The 16,335-nt window shown below is 45.0% G+C and overlaps 1 protein-coding gene across 5 annotated transcripts in view; it reads left to right on the top strand.

The window, feature by feature from the left end:
• Nucleotides 1-16,335, top strand: part of ankef1a (ankyrin repeat and EF-hand domain containing 1a) — a 65,485-nt gene that overhangs the window by 5,002 nt on the left and 44,148 nt on the right. For all 5 annotated transcript variants that reach the window (XM_069932482.1, XM_069932481.1, XM_069932480.1 and 2 more), the window contains one exon: nucleotides 3,154-3,353. In XM_069932482.1, coding sequence (XP_069788583.1) covers nucleotides 3,154-3,353 — 200 coding nt within the window. The remainder of the gene's footprint in view (nucleotides 1-3,153; nucleotides 3,354-16,335) is intronic.

Below are 16,335 nucleotides of genomic sequence, written 5' to 3'. Positions count from 1 at the left end.
TTCTCTGCCTCCTGGCAGTTAACCAATCTTTTATACATGGTAATATTTTTCCTGTAATGCCATGGGCTTTTACTTAGCAGTCTCATGGGTGGCATCTTGTCAAAGGCCTTCTGAAAAGTAAGTAAACTATATCCACTGACTCTCCTTTGTCCTTCCTCAAAGAATTCCAATAGGTTTATCAAACAAGATTTCCTCTTAAGGAAACCATGCTGATTTCAGCTTAATTTACCATGTGCTCCCGAGCACCCTAAAACCTCTTCCTTGATAATAGATTCTAACATCTTGCCAATCACTGAAATCAGATTAACTGGCTTATAATTTCCTGACTTTTAACAGGAAACCGTGTGGTGACTTTTGCTACTCTCCAGATAAGATTTAAATAAAGCCATATTGACTCCCTAATCTGACTGAGTTTCCAGTTGTGCATGAATCCTATTCTGAAGTATCCTTTCCCATTCTTGTCCACAATAGTCAAATTCTCCTTGTTATGCTCCCATGCACTGTACATATCACTACATAAATTTCCTCTTTTGTCCTCGATTGGCTTATGTGTAAACATGTGTGTAAATGGACATCTTATGGCCCCTTTTAGCCTACCTAATGCCCTGCTTGAGCTCCTTCCTGCAATCTTCATATTAATCTGGGATCCTGTTGGATTGTAGCTTTCTGAATCTTCCACTGCCATCCCTATCCTTCCTTTGCACTTAATTTGTTGGTCTTTAAACAACCCCCATATGTCAGTTATGGTCTTGCCCGATAACAGTTCCTCCAGTTTACCCCCTGAGCTCTGGTCTAATCATGTTAAAATTTGCCCTCCCTTAGTTTGGTACCTTTCTACAAGGCCAAGCTTATCCTTTTTCATAACGGTCTTCAAACTTAAGTAAGAGTGATTACTCTTCCCAAAATGTTATCCCACTGTAACCCCAATCATTTGGCCAGGCTCATTTACCGGTACAAGGTTGAGGCTGACATGCTGCTTCAAGAAACTTTCCCAGATGCACTAAACAAACTTCCCCATCGAAGCCTCTGGCACCAAGGATGTCCCAATCTCTATTGGGGAAAATAAAGTCTTCCATTCGACAACCCTGTGCTTTTGCAATTTTCTACAATCTGACTATAACTCTGGTTCTCCCTTTCAGTAGCTATTGAGAGGCCTCTGGTGTTGCACTATCAGAGAAACTGCACCTTTCTTATTTCTGATCTCTACCTATACTATCTCAGTAATCAAAACCATCATTAGATCCTCTCAGAGTGCAGCAGTGTCACTCTTCTTTATAAGTATTGCTATGCCTCCATCTCTTATGTATTGCTACGCCTCCATCTCTTTTAGAGGTATTGCTACACCTCCATCTCTTTTAGAGGTATTGCTACACCTCCATCTCTTTTAGAGGTATTGCTACACCTCCATCTCTTTTAGAGGTATTGCTACACCTCCATCTCTTTTAGAGGTATTGCTACACCTCCATCTCTTTTAGAGGTATTGCTACGCCTCCATCTCTTTTAGAGGTATTGCTACGCCTCCATCTCTTTTAGAGGTATTGCTACACCTCCATCTCTTTTAGAGGTATTGCTACACCTCCATCTCTTTTAGAGGTATTGCTACACCTCCATCTCTTTTAGAGGTATTGCTACACCTCCATCTCTTTTAGAGGTATTGCTACACCTCCATCTCTATTAGAGGTATTGCTACACCTCCATATCTTTTAGAAGTATTGCTACACCTCCATCTCTTTTAGAGGTATTGCTACACCTCCATCTCTTTTAGAGGTATTGCTACACCTCCATCTCTTTTAGAAGTATTGCTACACCTCCATCTCTTTTAGAAGTATTGCTACACCTCCATCTCTTTTAGAAGTATTGCTACACCTCCATCTCCTTTAGAAGTATTGCTACACCTCCATCTCTTTTTCTTCCTCTCCATCCAACTTGTCGTGATGATAATTAGATAAATAATTGGGTTGCAATGAGAGGTTGGAGAAAAATAATTTTGTAGCTTTGTGGTAGTTGCTTTCAACACACACTAGTGACTGTTAAAAGAAAAATTCATCATAAAGAATGGATTTTTCTGTGTTTATTTATTATAACTGATGAGAAAATGAGTTGCTGGTTGAAATTATGTGTATAAAATTAACCTTATTCCTTTGCTTCATCCTTTGTGCAGGGCTGAAAAATGTTTGCCCAGAAATTTGTCTCCAGTCATTATATGCACTGCACAACTATGAGCACTTGTGCCACTCCTCTTCAAGGGAGAAGTTGAGCAGGCCAGGGCTTTAGTTCTTGGAGCGTAGGATGATCAGGTCATGAGAGGAATAGATCAGGTAAATGTACAGCCTTTTACCCTGAGTAGAGGAATCATTAACCAGAGGACATAGGTTTAAGGTGAGATAACTGAAGGGTAACTTTTTTTATGCAGAGGGTGGTGGGTGTGTGGAATGGGCTGCCAGAGGAGGTGGTTGAGCTAGGTAGTATTGCAATGTTTAAGAAACGTGGACAGAAACATTATCCATATTCACAACTTCAGCTTGCATCTTATTCCACTCTCACCACCATCTGTGTGAAGAAGTTCCTCCTAATATTCCCTTTCATCCTAACTCATGTCCTCTAGTCTTGTCTCACCAAACCTCAGTGGGAAAAGCCTGCTTGCATAGGATGGGTTTAAAGGGATATGGGCAAACAGCAGGCAGGTGACATTTTGGTCATATGTGAGTTGTGTCTGGTTGTACATTGGTGAGCTTTGCATCGAGGACTGGAGAACACTGTTTCGTTGGGTTGTACTTGTACAATCAGATGACAATAAACATGACTTGATAAATTTGGTTGTTGAGAGACCCATCTGCAAATCAGAAGGCTTTAGCCAGTATTGTGTAAGTGGGTTTAAAAAAGCAAGATTATTTGCAAACTGCAAGGTTTGTTTGCAAATGACTTTATGTTTAAACAAATGGTCAATTTAATATGAAATATGCTTGCATTTGACACTGAAGTCAGGAGAGAAAGCACACATACTTTGTGATATCGCACATCATTCTCTATAAGTACATGATTAATACCCTGTAAGTATAGTTAAAGTAACCAGGCATCCAAGCATGGAATTAGTTTAGTCCGTGTGACATTTTCTTTTAGTCTGAAACAATTTTTTTTACCAATTTCTTTCAGGTATTCTGTACTACTGTATCTCTCCCTCTCTTCGCCATCTTCATTGCATGGAGATTGCCCTGGAACATGGAGCTGACGTTAACAACTGCTCAAAGCAGGGGAAGCCTGTCTTCTTGCTGGCCTGTGAGCAGGCTGCAACCTGCTTTGAAATGTGTCTGCAGATGCTCGAGAAGGGTGCTGATCCAAGCTTGAAGTACGAGGTAAGGATGTCCCAAAACAAACCCAGCAGCCTGCCCAAGAATGCTGGCTGGAGAGCAACGGGCAATCATAGAATCCCACAATGATTTCTAAAAAAGAGCAGTGGCTCTTCAGTGCAACTATAAAATGAATCCCACAATCCCACATGCGTTCCTCACAGATATTTATCCCAATCCATCGTCTTTCATTTAGTACATACCAGGGCACATCAAGTGGTTTAAAAGAACTGTTTTTGCACATCCCTTGCACTGGTCAACAATATTTCCACCAAAAACTATTGGAAACTGGTTTTTCCTTCAAATTACATTTGGTTCACGTGAAGTAACATTATCCATGACGCAAATCAAGTTTTGAGATGAAGAATCATTCACATTGTTGATCAAAATGATCACATCTCAAATGGGAATCAGAGCACAGGAGAAAGATAGAGGGGCTCTCAATGTAAAGATGAAACAAACATTCACAAAAATTATAAAGGTCTGCTCAAGAAATAATGGTGTGAGATTTTAAACCTCAGCATGTAGGTTGAGATACAGAATATATTTGAGATATAAACCGCCAACTACTCTATCCCACTTCTGAGTTGAACAAAGAGAGGAGAGGGCTCCCTTTACACTCATTAAATTGATAAACAAATAACAAATCCAATAATTAAACATTCAATATGAATATTGTTTCAGTTTTGTATTTTTTTTGACTTGGACTGAACAAATTTATCTTGTCAAATCCTATTCTATCTAATTTTTTTTCTAACCATCTAGAATTGATCAAGCTTTTCTTTTATGGAATACGAAGGGAATAGTATGTTTTTGTGATGTATTTATGGATAACTGTCTCATGTCATTTGAGCAGTTGTCTAATAAATATAATTTGCCTAGATCCTGTTTTTTCAGATATCTACAGATTAGGAACTTTTTAAAACTTTATCTACTTTACCGATACCATATCAGACTGAAGTTACCGATTAAAATCTTGTGTTTAAATCCTCTTCGGAAGAGTTTAATAGCAACAATTTATGGTTTGATCCTGAAAATATGTCCAATGATTTCTGCTAAAATTAAGAATGAATGGGAAAGAGAACCTCAGATACCTTTACCTATAGAGACATGGGAGAAAATTCTTCAATTAATTAACATTTCTTCAGTGTGTGCTCGACATTCTTTGATACAGTTTAAGGTGGTTCATAGAGCCCATATGTCCAAAGACAAGCTAGCTTGTTTTTACTCCCATATAAATCCTATCTGTGACAGATGCCATTCTGAGGTGGCTTCCTTGACACGCTTGTTTTAGTCCTGCCCTTCCCTGAAAAAAATATGAAAAAGTAATTTTTGACATTATTTCAGCATTTTTACTCATTGACCTACAATTTCATCCTGTTACTGTACTTTTTGGATAACCAGTTTTGGACTCTGGCCACTTACCTACTTCAGCTTGTCATGTGATTGCATTTGTTACTTTACTAGCCAGGAGATCCATTCTCCTCAAATGGAAAGACCCTAAACTATCTACTAGGTTTCAATGTTTTTCTCAAACTACAGCATGTTTAAATTTAGAAAAAAATTAGAAATGTTACTGTTGACCCTTCGGTTGAATTTGAAGAAACAGGGAGGCCATTTATTCAACATATGATGTAAGTTGATCTTTTCCGAATCCTTTTCAACATTTTTATTTGTGTGAGTATAGAGGAGTGGAATTAACCACAAAATAATTATTTAACTGCTGAAATATGGTAGCCCAGCTTTTGTTTTGTTTCTTAGGGGGATATTTTTGTAATAAACTTTGATTTCTTTTCATGTTTGGCCTTTGAGAGATTGGAAGGTTCAGTTTACATAAATTGCTCGAAGACTGTGTTTGTATATGTTAACCATTGTTAATGCAGTCCTGATCTCTCTGTCATTCTTATGTTTATTAATCTGAAACAATGAAAGTTTTGACAAAGAAAGAAAGGTAGGAGAGGGAGTACAAGAAGCAGGAAACTGAGCCTCATGCTTAACTTCAACCAAGTGATGCAATGAGTCACCTGGGTGACAGATGTAGGGAAACCGGGCAGCGAAACTGAAATGGGGACTAATAGTTGGAACAGCTTCCCAACTCTGCTGTGCTCCTGGAAGAGCAGAATACAGCGCCTGTTTCCTGAATCTCACTTGCTTATCTCCAGGTGATCAGAACCCAATCTCCTTGACTCCACTGTCCTTCCAATCAAATAGGAATGGAGTGGTAATAAAATCATCCATGTCAGAAGGACTAAAACATCACAAAGTTTAGTAAAATCTTACCTGCTTGCCACATGTGATGAAGATAATTGTAAGAAACACAATTTTTAAAGATTGAACTTGAAATAGATTCTGGGAAAGAGCAGCTGGCCTGACAATCCTAGAATAATTTGGGAAACAATCAGGCAACAATAGGTTGGTTTAAATTGGCTGAATTATCCTGTGACTTCATATTTACATCTTTTATTTGTTTTTGTCATGCAATATGTGGGAACTGTGTGCATTGCTTTTGCCACCGTCTTATCTATTGCAGACTTTATTTGGGTTGTTGAGAGGAAGGAAGGAAATTATTTTTTATATACAGAGAGTGGTTGATATCTGGAACACACTGCCTGGTGCAATCATGTACAATCACAACATTAAGAGGCATTTAGTCGAGCTTTTGGATAAGCAAAGAAGAGATAGAAATTTCAGGCAAATGGAATTGATGCAAACAGAAGAAGTAGTCGGTATGGTTGTGGTGGGCTGAATAACCCTATATATAGCTCTATATCTCCTTGTGTAAGACATTGGCGGATTGATCAGATTAGATGGATCACCTTCCAAACCTTTTGAAAAATTGATAACTCACTGATTGAGTCCATAGAATTCTTGAGCAGGACAGTGAGTGCCCAAATGCTGTTGGTACCAATGACATGGACAGGAAAAGGGACGAGGTCCTGAAGGGTGAATATAGAGAGTGTGGAACGTCCTTAAAGGTGGTAATCTCTCAATTCCTGCCTGTGCCACACGTTAGTGAGGGCAAGAATTGGAAGTCATTGCAAATGAATGCACAACTGAGGAGTTGTGGCAGGGGTTCAGGTTTGTGGATCATTGGGATCTCCTCTGGGGTAGGTATGACTTGTACAAAAGAGACAGGTTGCATCTGAACTGGAAAGGGACCAATGTCTTTTTGGGCATGTTTGATAGAGCTGTTGGGAAGGGTTTAAATTACCTAGGCAAGTGAATGGCAATCAGAATGTTAGGTCAGATGATGGAGTAGTTGGTGAAATGGTGGATACTATACTTAATGAGACTGTGGATGGAACACAAATGGAGTAAATTGGATTGGTTAAAATGTGTGTACTTTAATGCAAGATGTATAAGGAATGGGCCAGATGGACCTAGACCATGGATCAATACATGGAACTATGACTGTCGGCATTACTGAGTCTTGACTGTTTCATGGGGCAGGAAAGACCTGCTGAATGTGCTGAGGTTTAAATGTTTCGGAAAGGAGGTAAAAGTGTTGGCAAAGTGACATTGCTAACCAGGGATACAATCATGACTGCAGAAAAGGGGAAGTAGTGGAGGGATTGTCCACTGAGTCAGTGTGGGTGGAAGATAGACCAGCCATTCTCAACCTTTCATTTTGGCTCTGGCCACCCTAGGACTCTGCTCAAAGTTTATGGGGCCCCTTCCATGTGAAGCAGTCAAGTTTTGGTTCTTCCATACTTCTCTCCTACTGATTACATTAAAAAACACATTAAAATATTTGTTTTGTGAGGTGAAAAGAAAACAAGGCTTCTACTTAAAGATGCTGTGATCCCATTGAAAATGACTGTTTTAGATCCCCAATAGGGACAGAGACATGGAGGAGCAAATAGGGAGGCAGGTTCCAGAAAGGTGTAAAAATCATAAGGTTGCAGTGATGGGTGATTTTTTTTTTTACCTTTTCCAATATTGATTGGAACCATCTTAGAGAGAAGGGTTTGGATGGAGTAGAATATGTTCAATGTGTTCCAGAAATATCCTGACACAATATGTAAATAAGCCAACTAGAGAAGAGACTATATTTGAACCAGGACAAGTATCAGATCAGTTACTGGGCAAATATTTCAAAGCAAGTGATCACAACTCTCTCTCCATTACCGTAGCACTGGAGAAAGATAGGAATATCAATTTTGGAAAACATTTAATTGCCGTAGGGGAAAAGGAACTTGGGAGCATAAATTTGGAGCATATTTACTCGAGGAAAAGTATTGCAGAAATGTTTCAAATGTTAATTATTCCATTGAGGGAGGGAAAAGATGGTAAGGTGAAAGAAATGTGGTGTGCAAGGGATAGAGAAAATCTAGTAAGGAGAAAAGAAAAGCTTATGAGAGGTTAAAGAAGATGGGAATTGATCGAGCTCGTGAGAATTACAAGGATGCTAAGAAAGGGCTTAAGAGAGCTAGAAGGGGCCATGAGAAGGCCTTAGCAGGATTTTAAACTCCAAATATGTGAAGAACAAGAGGATGAACTATGGGAGGATAGGACCCATCAGGAAATGTGTGCACGGAGTTAGATGAGGTAACAGGGATTCTTTGCTTCAATACTTATCATAGGAAAAGACCTTCACAATTGTGAAGATGACAAAGTGGACTGAAGCACTTGAGCATATTGACATTAAGAAAGAGGATGTGTTGGAGCTTTTGAGAAGCATGAAGTGCTTGTGCTGTACTGTTAATTTCTAGTTCCTCTGTTCGATGTTCAATGCTCAGTGACCTTTCTCTCAGTCCACAAAACATACATATTGAGAATAGTTTTTAAAGTTGCAAAACCGTGTCAATTTAGCCATGTGGTTACCCTGCCCTCTGGTTGCTTCTGATTTGGGAGGTCATGTTGGTGAGTCCCAGATCAGAAGCAACTGCCTCACTGCATCTTTTGGAAAAGGATTCTCACCTACCTCTGGAAATTTAACCTGCAGTGGAATAGTCCAGTGACAAAAAAAGGAGAGGCAAAAGTGGCCAAGGTGGGGAGATTCAAGGCAGGCCGAAAGTGTAAATTAAAAGCAGAACGAGTTGGGCACTGAATGGATAGAAAGAGGAAGAAGAGGGCCAGTCTTAAAGTGAAAGGGTTGTATAATTTAACAAAGCTGATGGAATCCTGTCTTAAAGCAAGCTGAGATTCAATTTAAATCTCAACACTGAAGTTGTAGTGGGACAAGGCCTTGTATTTCCTGCCTTGGCTTTTGCTCCAATTTGGTGTGCTCATAAGACAATGGATATCTTGTAATAGGAACTCAGGGATCAGTCCTTTCAAAGGTGCAAAAAATCCAAATTAAGATTTCACAAGAAATGTTCTGGTGATCATCCCTCTTTGCCTTATGGGGAATTAGCCCCGTGCTGTTCAATCTTGGCAAATAACAGAAGGTTTAGTGAAATGTCACTATCACATTGCAGTATTGAACCCACAGCAACAGTGGAGTTCTGAATATCCTGCAGGAGTAGACAGTCTCTTTGAATGAATTTCAGAATTGGCCTCCAAATGCCCAAATTAATTTTATATGTATGCATATAATATGTATGTACCATGATGCTGTAGCAAAACACCAAATTTCATGACCTGTTCATGACAATAAATCCTGATTCTGAAAATCAAATAAATGAATGAAAAGAAGAAATGAGATAGAATGATTTAGTTTGTAATATTTATGTCCAGGGGTCTGGAAGCAGCTCTCACCAGCAAAAGCCATTGCGCATTTTGGCCATTGAATACAGCTGTTGTCTCACAAAAGCAGAGTTACAAGTTTAGTCTGGACCTTGAAGGTTGTCTGCATAGTGTTAGCATGTTTTCCCTCTTTGGGTTTCCTCCAGATGATTCAATTTCCACCCACATCCACAAGACATGCAACCTGGCACTGTAAATTCTACTTCCTGTATAGATGAGTAATGGAATCTAGGGGGGAGTTGAGGGAAGGATTTAAAAAAAAGTACATATACATTAGTACAGGTATCACATACACATCCCATAAGGCTATAATAGAGTTCAGAAATCCTGATCGGAGAATAGGATGTAGCAGACATAACAGGATGTAGCAAATGCAACAATTTCCTGCATGCAACACATGCATCTCATGCTTGTATACAAAGTGATTGCGCTGCCAGGCTTATAATGGTACAGTACATACTTTTCAGTGCCAACCGCTCAGTCCAAGATTCCGCCCTGCTCCAGCTCCCTCAACAGCCCCTAAGGCAAGAGCTGGATGAGGTCCTCACCCAGGATGAGACATATAAGGCAATTGAACAACTGAAAAGTGGCAAAGCAGCAGGTATGGATGGAATTCCCCCCAGAGGTCTGGAAGGCTGGCGGCAAAACTCTGCATGCCAAACTGCATGAGTTTTTCAAGCTTTGTTGGGACCAAGGAAAACTGCCTCAGGATCTTCGTGATGCCACCATCATCACCCTGTACAAAAACAAAGGCGAGAAATCAGACTGCTCAAACTACAGGGGAATCACGTTGCTCTCCATTGCAGGCAAAATCTTCGCTAGGATTCTACTAAATAGAATAATACCTAGTGTCGCCGAGAATATTCTCCCAGAATCACAGTGCGGCTTTCGCGCAAACAGAGGAACTACTGACATGGTCTTTGCCCTCAGACAGCTCCAAGAAAAGTGCAGAGAACAAAACAAAGGACTCTACATCACCTTTGTTGACCTCACCAAAGCCTTCGACACCGTGAGCAGGAAAGGGCTTTGGCAAATACTAGAGCGCATCGGATGTCCCCCAAAGTTCCTCAACATGATTATCCAACTGCACGAAAACCAACAAGGTTGGGTCAGATACAGCGATGAGCTCTCTGAACCCTTCTCCATTAACAATGGCGTGAAGCAAGGCTGTGTTCTCGCACCAACCCTCTTTTCAATCTTCTTCAGCATGATGCTGAACCAAGCCATGAAAGACCCCAACAATGAAGACGCTGTTTACATCCGGTACCGCACGGATGGCAGTCTCTTCAATCTGAGGCGCCTGCAAGCTCACACCAAGACACAAGAGAAACTTGTCCGTGAACTACTCTTTGCAGACGATGCCACTTTAGTTGCCCATTCAGAGCCAGCTCTTCAGCGCTTGACGTCCTGCTTTGCGGAAACTGCCAAAATGTTTGGCCTGGAAGTCAGCCTGAAGAAAACTGAGGTCCTCCATCAGCCAGCTCCCCACCATGACTACCAGCCCCCCCACATCTCCATCGGGCACACAAAACTCAAAACGGTCAACCAGTTTACCTATCTCGGCTGCACCATTTCATCAGATGCAAGGATCGACAATGAGATAGACAACAGACTCGCCAAGGCAAATAGCGCCTTTGGAAGACTACACAAAAGAGTCTGGAAAAACAACCAACTGAAAAACCTCACAAAGATAAGCGTATACAGAGCCGTTGTCATACCCACACTCCTGTTCGGCTCCGAATCATGGGTCCTCTACCGGCATCACCTACGGCTCCTAGAACGCTTCCACCAGCGTTGTCTCCGCTCCATCCTCAACATTCATTGGAGCGCTTTCATCCCTAACGTCGAAGTACTCGAGATGGCAGAGGTCGACAGCATCGAGTCCACGCTGCTGAAGATCCAGCTGCGCTGGGTGGGTCACGTCTCCAGAATGGAGGACCATCGCCTTCCCAAGATCGTGTTATATGGCGAGCTCTCCACTGGCCACCGTGACAGAGGTGCACCAAAGAAAAGGTACGAGGAAGAAATCTCTTGGTGCCTGCCACATTGACCACCGCCAGTGGGCTGATATCGCCTCAAACCGTGCATCTTGGTGCCTCACAGTTTGGCGGGCAGCAACCTCCTTTGAAGAAGACCGCAGAGCCCACCTCACTGACAAAAGGCAAAGGAGGAAAAACCCAACACCCAACCCCAACCAACCAATTTTCCCCTGCAGCCGCTGCAACCGTGTCTGCCTGTCCCGCATCGGACTTGTCAGCCACAAACGAGCCTGCAGCCGAAGTGGACTTTTCCCCTCTCCATAAATCTTCGTCCGCGAAGCCAAGCAAAGAAAAAAAAAACATACTGTATATAACAGGGGTGGCTAATCCGCGGCTCGTGAGCGACATGCGGCTCTTTGACATGTAATGTGTGGCTTGTGGGGAGGGTAGGTGTCAGCAGCGGGGAGGGTGGCTGTCAGCGGGTCGACAGCAGACTGTCAACAGCCTGGCCGCTGCTAGGCACCTGAAAGTTGCTAGTCGCTTTGCCTTGCTGCTTTCAGGTGCCTAGGGGGATCGTTTGGTGTGTAGACTTGATTAGAAATAAATCTTGTGCAAATTTGCTCCCTTTGAAACAATGCTTCTTCACTATCTGCAGTGTATCAGCATTTTACAAATGGATGATTTGAAAGATAAGGATTGGAAAATACTTTCCCAACAAAACTGTACCAAGGTGGGCAACCTCCCACGCTGGCTGCCCCAGCCCCGTAGTCCCACACCAGCCGCCCCAGCCCTGATGTCCCACGCCGGGGGGCTGTCAGACAGCATGGAGTTGGGTCGCCGGGCAGCAGGGAGTTGGGTCGCCGGGCAGCAGGGAGTTGGGTCGCCGGGCAGCAGGGAGTTGGGTCGCCGGGCAGCAGGGAGTTGGGTCGCCGGGCAGCAGGGAGTTGGGTCGCCGGGCAGCAGGGAGTTGGGTCGCCGGGCAGCAGGGAGTTGGGTCGCCGGGCAGCAGGGAGTTGGGTCGCCGGGCAGCAGGGAGTTGGGTCGCCGGGCAGCAGGGAGTTGGGTCGCCGGGCAGCAGGGAGTTGGGTCGCCGGGCAGCAGGGAGTTGGGTCGCCGGGCAGCAGGGAGTTGGGTCGCCGGGCAGCAGGGAGTTGGGTCGCCGGGCAGCAGGGAGTTGGGTCGCCGGGCAGCAGGGAGTTGGGTCGCCGGGCAGCAGGGAGTTGGGTCGCCGGGCAGCAGGGAGTTGGGTCGCCGGGCAGCAGGGAGTTGGGTCGCCGGGCAGCAGGGAGTTGGGTCGCCGGGCAGCAGGGAGTTGGGTCGCCGGGCAGCAGGGAGTTGGGTCGCCGGGCAGCAGGGAGTTGGGTCGCCGGGCAGCAGGGAGTTGGGTCGCCGGGCAGCAGGGAGTTGGGTCGCCGGGCAGCAGGGAGTTGGGTCGCCGGGCAGCAGGGAGTTGGGTCGCCGGGCAGCAGGGAGTTGGGTCGCCGGGCAGCAGGGAGTTGGGTCGCCGGGCAGCAGGGAGTTGGGTCGCCGGGCAGCAGGGAGTTGGGTCGCCGGGCAGCAGGGAGTTGGGTCGCCGGGCAGCAGGGAGTTGGGTCGCCGGGCAGCAGGGAGTTGGGTCGCCGGGCAGCAGGGAGTTGGGTCGCCGGGCAGCAGGGAGTTGGGTCGCCGGGCAGCAGGGAGTTGGGTCGCCGGGCAGCAGGGAGTTGGGTCGCCGGGCAGCAGGGAGTTGGGTCGCCGGGCAGCAGGGAGTTGGGTCGCCGGGCAGCAGGGAGTTGGGTCGCCGGGCAGCAGGGAGTTGGGTCGCCGGGCAGCAGGGAGTTGGGTCGCCGGGCAGCAGGGAGTTGGGTCGCCGGGCAGCAGGGAGTTGGGTCGCCGGGCAGCAGGGAGTTGGGTCGCCGGGCAGCAGGGAGTTGGGTCGCCGGGCAGCAGGGAGTTGGGTCGCCGGGCAGCAGGGAGTTGGGTCGCCGGGCAGCAGGGAGTTGGGTCGCCGGGCAGCAGGGAGTTGGGTCGCCGGGCAGCAGGGAGTTGGGTCGCCGGGCAGCAGGGAGTTGGGTCGCCGGGCAGCAGGGAGTTGGGTCGCCGGGCAGCAGGGAGTTGGGTCGCCGGGCAGCAGGGAGTTGGGTCGCCGGGCAGCAGGGAGTTGGGTCGCCGGGCAGCAGGGAGTTGGGTCGCCGGGCAGCAGGGAGTTGGGTCGCCGGGCAGCAGGGAGTTGGGTCGCCGGGCAGCAGGGAGTTGGGTCGCCGGGCAGCAGGGAGTTGGGTCGCCGGGCAGCAGGGAGTTGGGTCGCCGGGCAGCAGGGAGTTGGGTCGCCGGGCAGCAGGGAGTTGGGTCGCCGGGCAGCAGGGAGTTGGGTCGCCGGGCAGCAGGGAGTTGGGTCGCCGGGCAGCAGGGAGTTGGGTCGCCGGGCAGCAGGGAGTTGGGTCGCCAGCTGATTGTCATCAGCCCGTCCTCTACTAGGCTCCTGAAAGCTGCTCGCCACTTGCAGGCTGCTGCTTTCAGGTGCCTAGGGGGAGCACTTGGAAGTGGAGAATATACCTCCCCGAGGTGGGTTGAGTAAGTACACCTCGGGGACGGGTTCTCTGCTTTTAGATGGCCTCCCGACAGCCGCATTTGGGTATTTTGGGTGGCTTTACATTTGGGTATTCTGGCCACCCGAAAGGGGCTAATGATGGTGTTAGTGGGTGTGGCTTGCGATTGCGTGATTGTTACGGCTCTCAACCATCTGAAGTTTATGGTCTTCTTCGGCTTGGCTTCGCGGACAAAGATTTATGGAGGGGGTAAATGTCCACTTCAGCTGCAGGATCGTTTGTGGCTGACAAGTCCGATGTGGGATAGGCAGACACGGTTGCAGCGGTTGCAGGGGAAAATTGGTTGGTTGGGGTTGGGTGTTTCCTCCTTTGCCTTTTGTCAGTGAGGTTTATGGTATATAACCTATAATACACGTCTTGAAAGTCATAATCAATGCCTATGCTACTGGCTTATGTATATACTGTACTTTATATCATTATTTTAATGTGAACTTTCCCTACTTGCACTGTTAGACAGTAAACATTTTATTTGTATGCTTTGACTCGTAGGCAGCAGCATCCAATCTCACGTCGCGCATCTCTTGAATGTTGTAGCGTTATCTCTCAGTTTAACTTTCTTTCCAAAATATTACAGGTCAATGAAGGTACACTACAGTATCCCATATAGTTTTGCAAAGTATAATAATATGGGGTTTGCAGAATGTGCAAATTGCATAATCTCCTATTTCACAGAACGTATCGTAGACATTAAGCGACGCATAACTGTAGCACGCACACATACACACACATAATAATAATGCTATTTACAAATTTACTGATGTTACCATGGTAGTGGGTTGTATAAAAAGGGGCAATGAGTCAGTGTACAGGAGAGAGGGTGAAAACATGGCTGTACCAATAACAACCTTGCACTCAATGTCACCAAGTCAGAGGAGCTGATTGTGGGTTTTTTTAGGGGTGGGGAGAAACTAAAGGTGTATGATCCAGTGATCATGGGGGGGGGGGGAAGGAATCAAAGAGGGAGAGCAAATTTCAGTTCCTGGGAGTCGCTATCTCGGACGACCTCTCCTGGATCCAACACATAAATGTTACCGTGAAGAAAGCACATCAGTGTCTCTTCCTCATAGTTTGCAGAGGTTTGGTATTGTAGCATAAACCTTTGCAAACTTCTACAGATGTGTAGTAGAAAATGTGCTAACCGGCTGCATCATGGCCTAGTATGGGGGACACCAATACCTCTGAGTGGAAAACCCTGCACAGTCCAGGATAGAACTGGCAAAACTCTCCCCATCATCGAGAAAATCTACATGGAACCTTGCTGTTGGAGAGCAGCAGCAATCATAAAGGATCCAAACCAGTCAGGAAGTTCTCTATTCTCACTGCTGCCATCAGGAAAGAGGGATAGGTGTTTTAAGACTCATAGCCCCAGGTAAAGGAACAATTGCTACCCCTCCACCACCCGACTCCTAAATATCAAACTCAATCAGAGACTCATTTAAGGATCTTGCTTTGCACTTTATTTGTTAACTGAATTTTTTTTATATTGCACAGTCAAATTGTTTACAATTCTTTATTTACATTTCTCTGTTTTGTATAAATATCTTTTTTTGAGTAGTTTTATTTTGCACAATTGATAAGTAGAAATTCTTCCTGGCCCGCAGCAAAATGAAAGTCAGGGTTGTATGTGATGTCATGTACAGTATGTACTCTGACAATAAATCTAAACTTTAAATTTTGATACTTGCATGTGCACATGCACAACACACGTTCTCTAGTGTATGACTTTCCCCCATAACTTCTAAACTTGCCAACATCCTGGTAAACCTCATTTGTACCCCTTTCAAAGTCTCCACATCTTTCCTGCAATATGGCAAGGATAATTATAAACAGTATTCCAATTGTGGCTTGACATGGTTTCTTTACTTTTACACTCAACGCCCCACTCAATGAAGGCTAGCAAACCACATGTCTTCTCTACTTCCTGGTCTATTGTTTGGCCACATTCAATGAGCTGTGGACTAAGAAACCCTCCCCCCCCCCCCCCCCCTCCCCCCCCGGTCTCTCTACATATCAATGCTTCTAAGACCTCTACTAATAACTGACACATTCACCTTACATTTGTCCTCCCAAAATGCAACACTCACTTGTCCAGATTAAACTCCATCTTCCATTTCACTGCCCATATCTCTAATTCCACCAAACTTTGTATCATCTGCATTCTGAAATCCACCTACTTTTCCATCCAAGTCATTTCACAAATAACAGTTCCAATCCCTGCAGAACACCACTGCTCAAATAAAAGAGTCGGTGGGGGGGGGGGGGGTGCCTGGGTAGTGGTGGAAGCAGATACAATAGTAACATTTAAGAGGCTCACGAATCTGAAGGTCATGGAGAGATAATTATCTGGTAGAAGCAGCAGATTTTTCGTTTGATTTGGACGCACACACATATTCCTTGGCTGTAGTTCATATGTACATTGCACAATAGGTGAGTGGAGATACATTTGTGACGAGTGCTTTGTAGATGGTGAAGAGGTGTTCAAGATTCAGGAAGTGAATTCACTTTGAGGTTATTGTTAAAGTCGAGCTCCTGTCAAGATATAAAAAGTACAACCAAGCCACATAGTACAATTTAAACAGATTTTATTCAAATTAAGCTAGTGGGAATGAACAGTCTGTAGTGTTGGGTAGACAAGGTCACCTCACTAAGACTGGCCTCATTCAAAGAACACAGTCACAGGGTATAATATTTAAGGCATTTTCCTGCATACAAATTGGATAATTTTTTTTAAGG

The sequence above is a fragment of the Narcine bancroftii genome, chromosome 4 (genome assembly GCF_036971445.1).
Source record: "Narcine bancroftii isolate sNarBan1 chromosome 4, sNarBan1.hap1, whole genome shotgun sequence".
NCBI lineage: Eukaryota > Metazoa > Chordata > Chondrichthyes > Torpediniformes > Narcinidae > Narcine > Narcine bancroftii.
The sequence above is the reverse complement of the archived record's forward strand: the minus strand, read 5'-3'. Positions and strand labels throughout refer to the sequence as shown.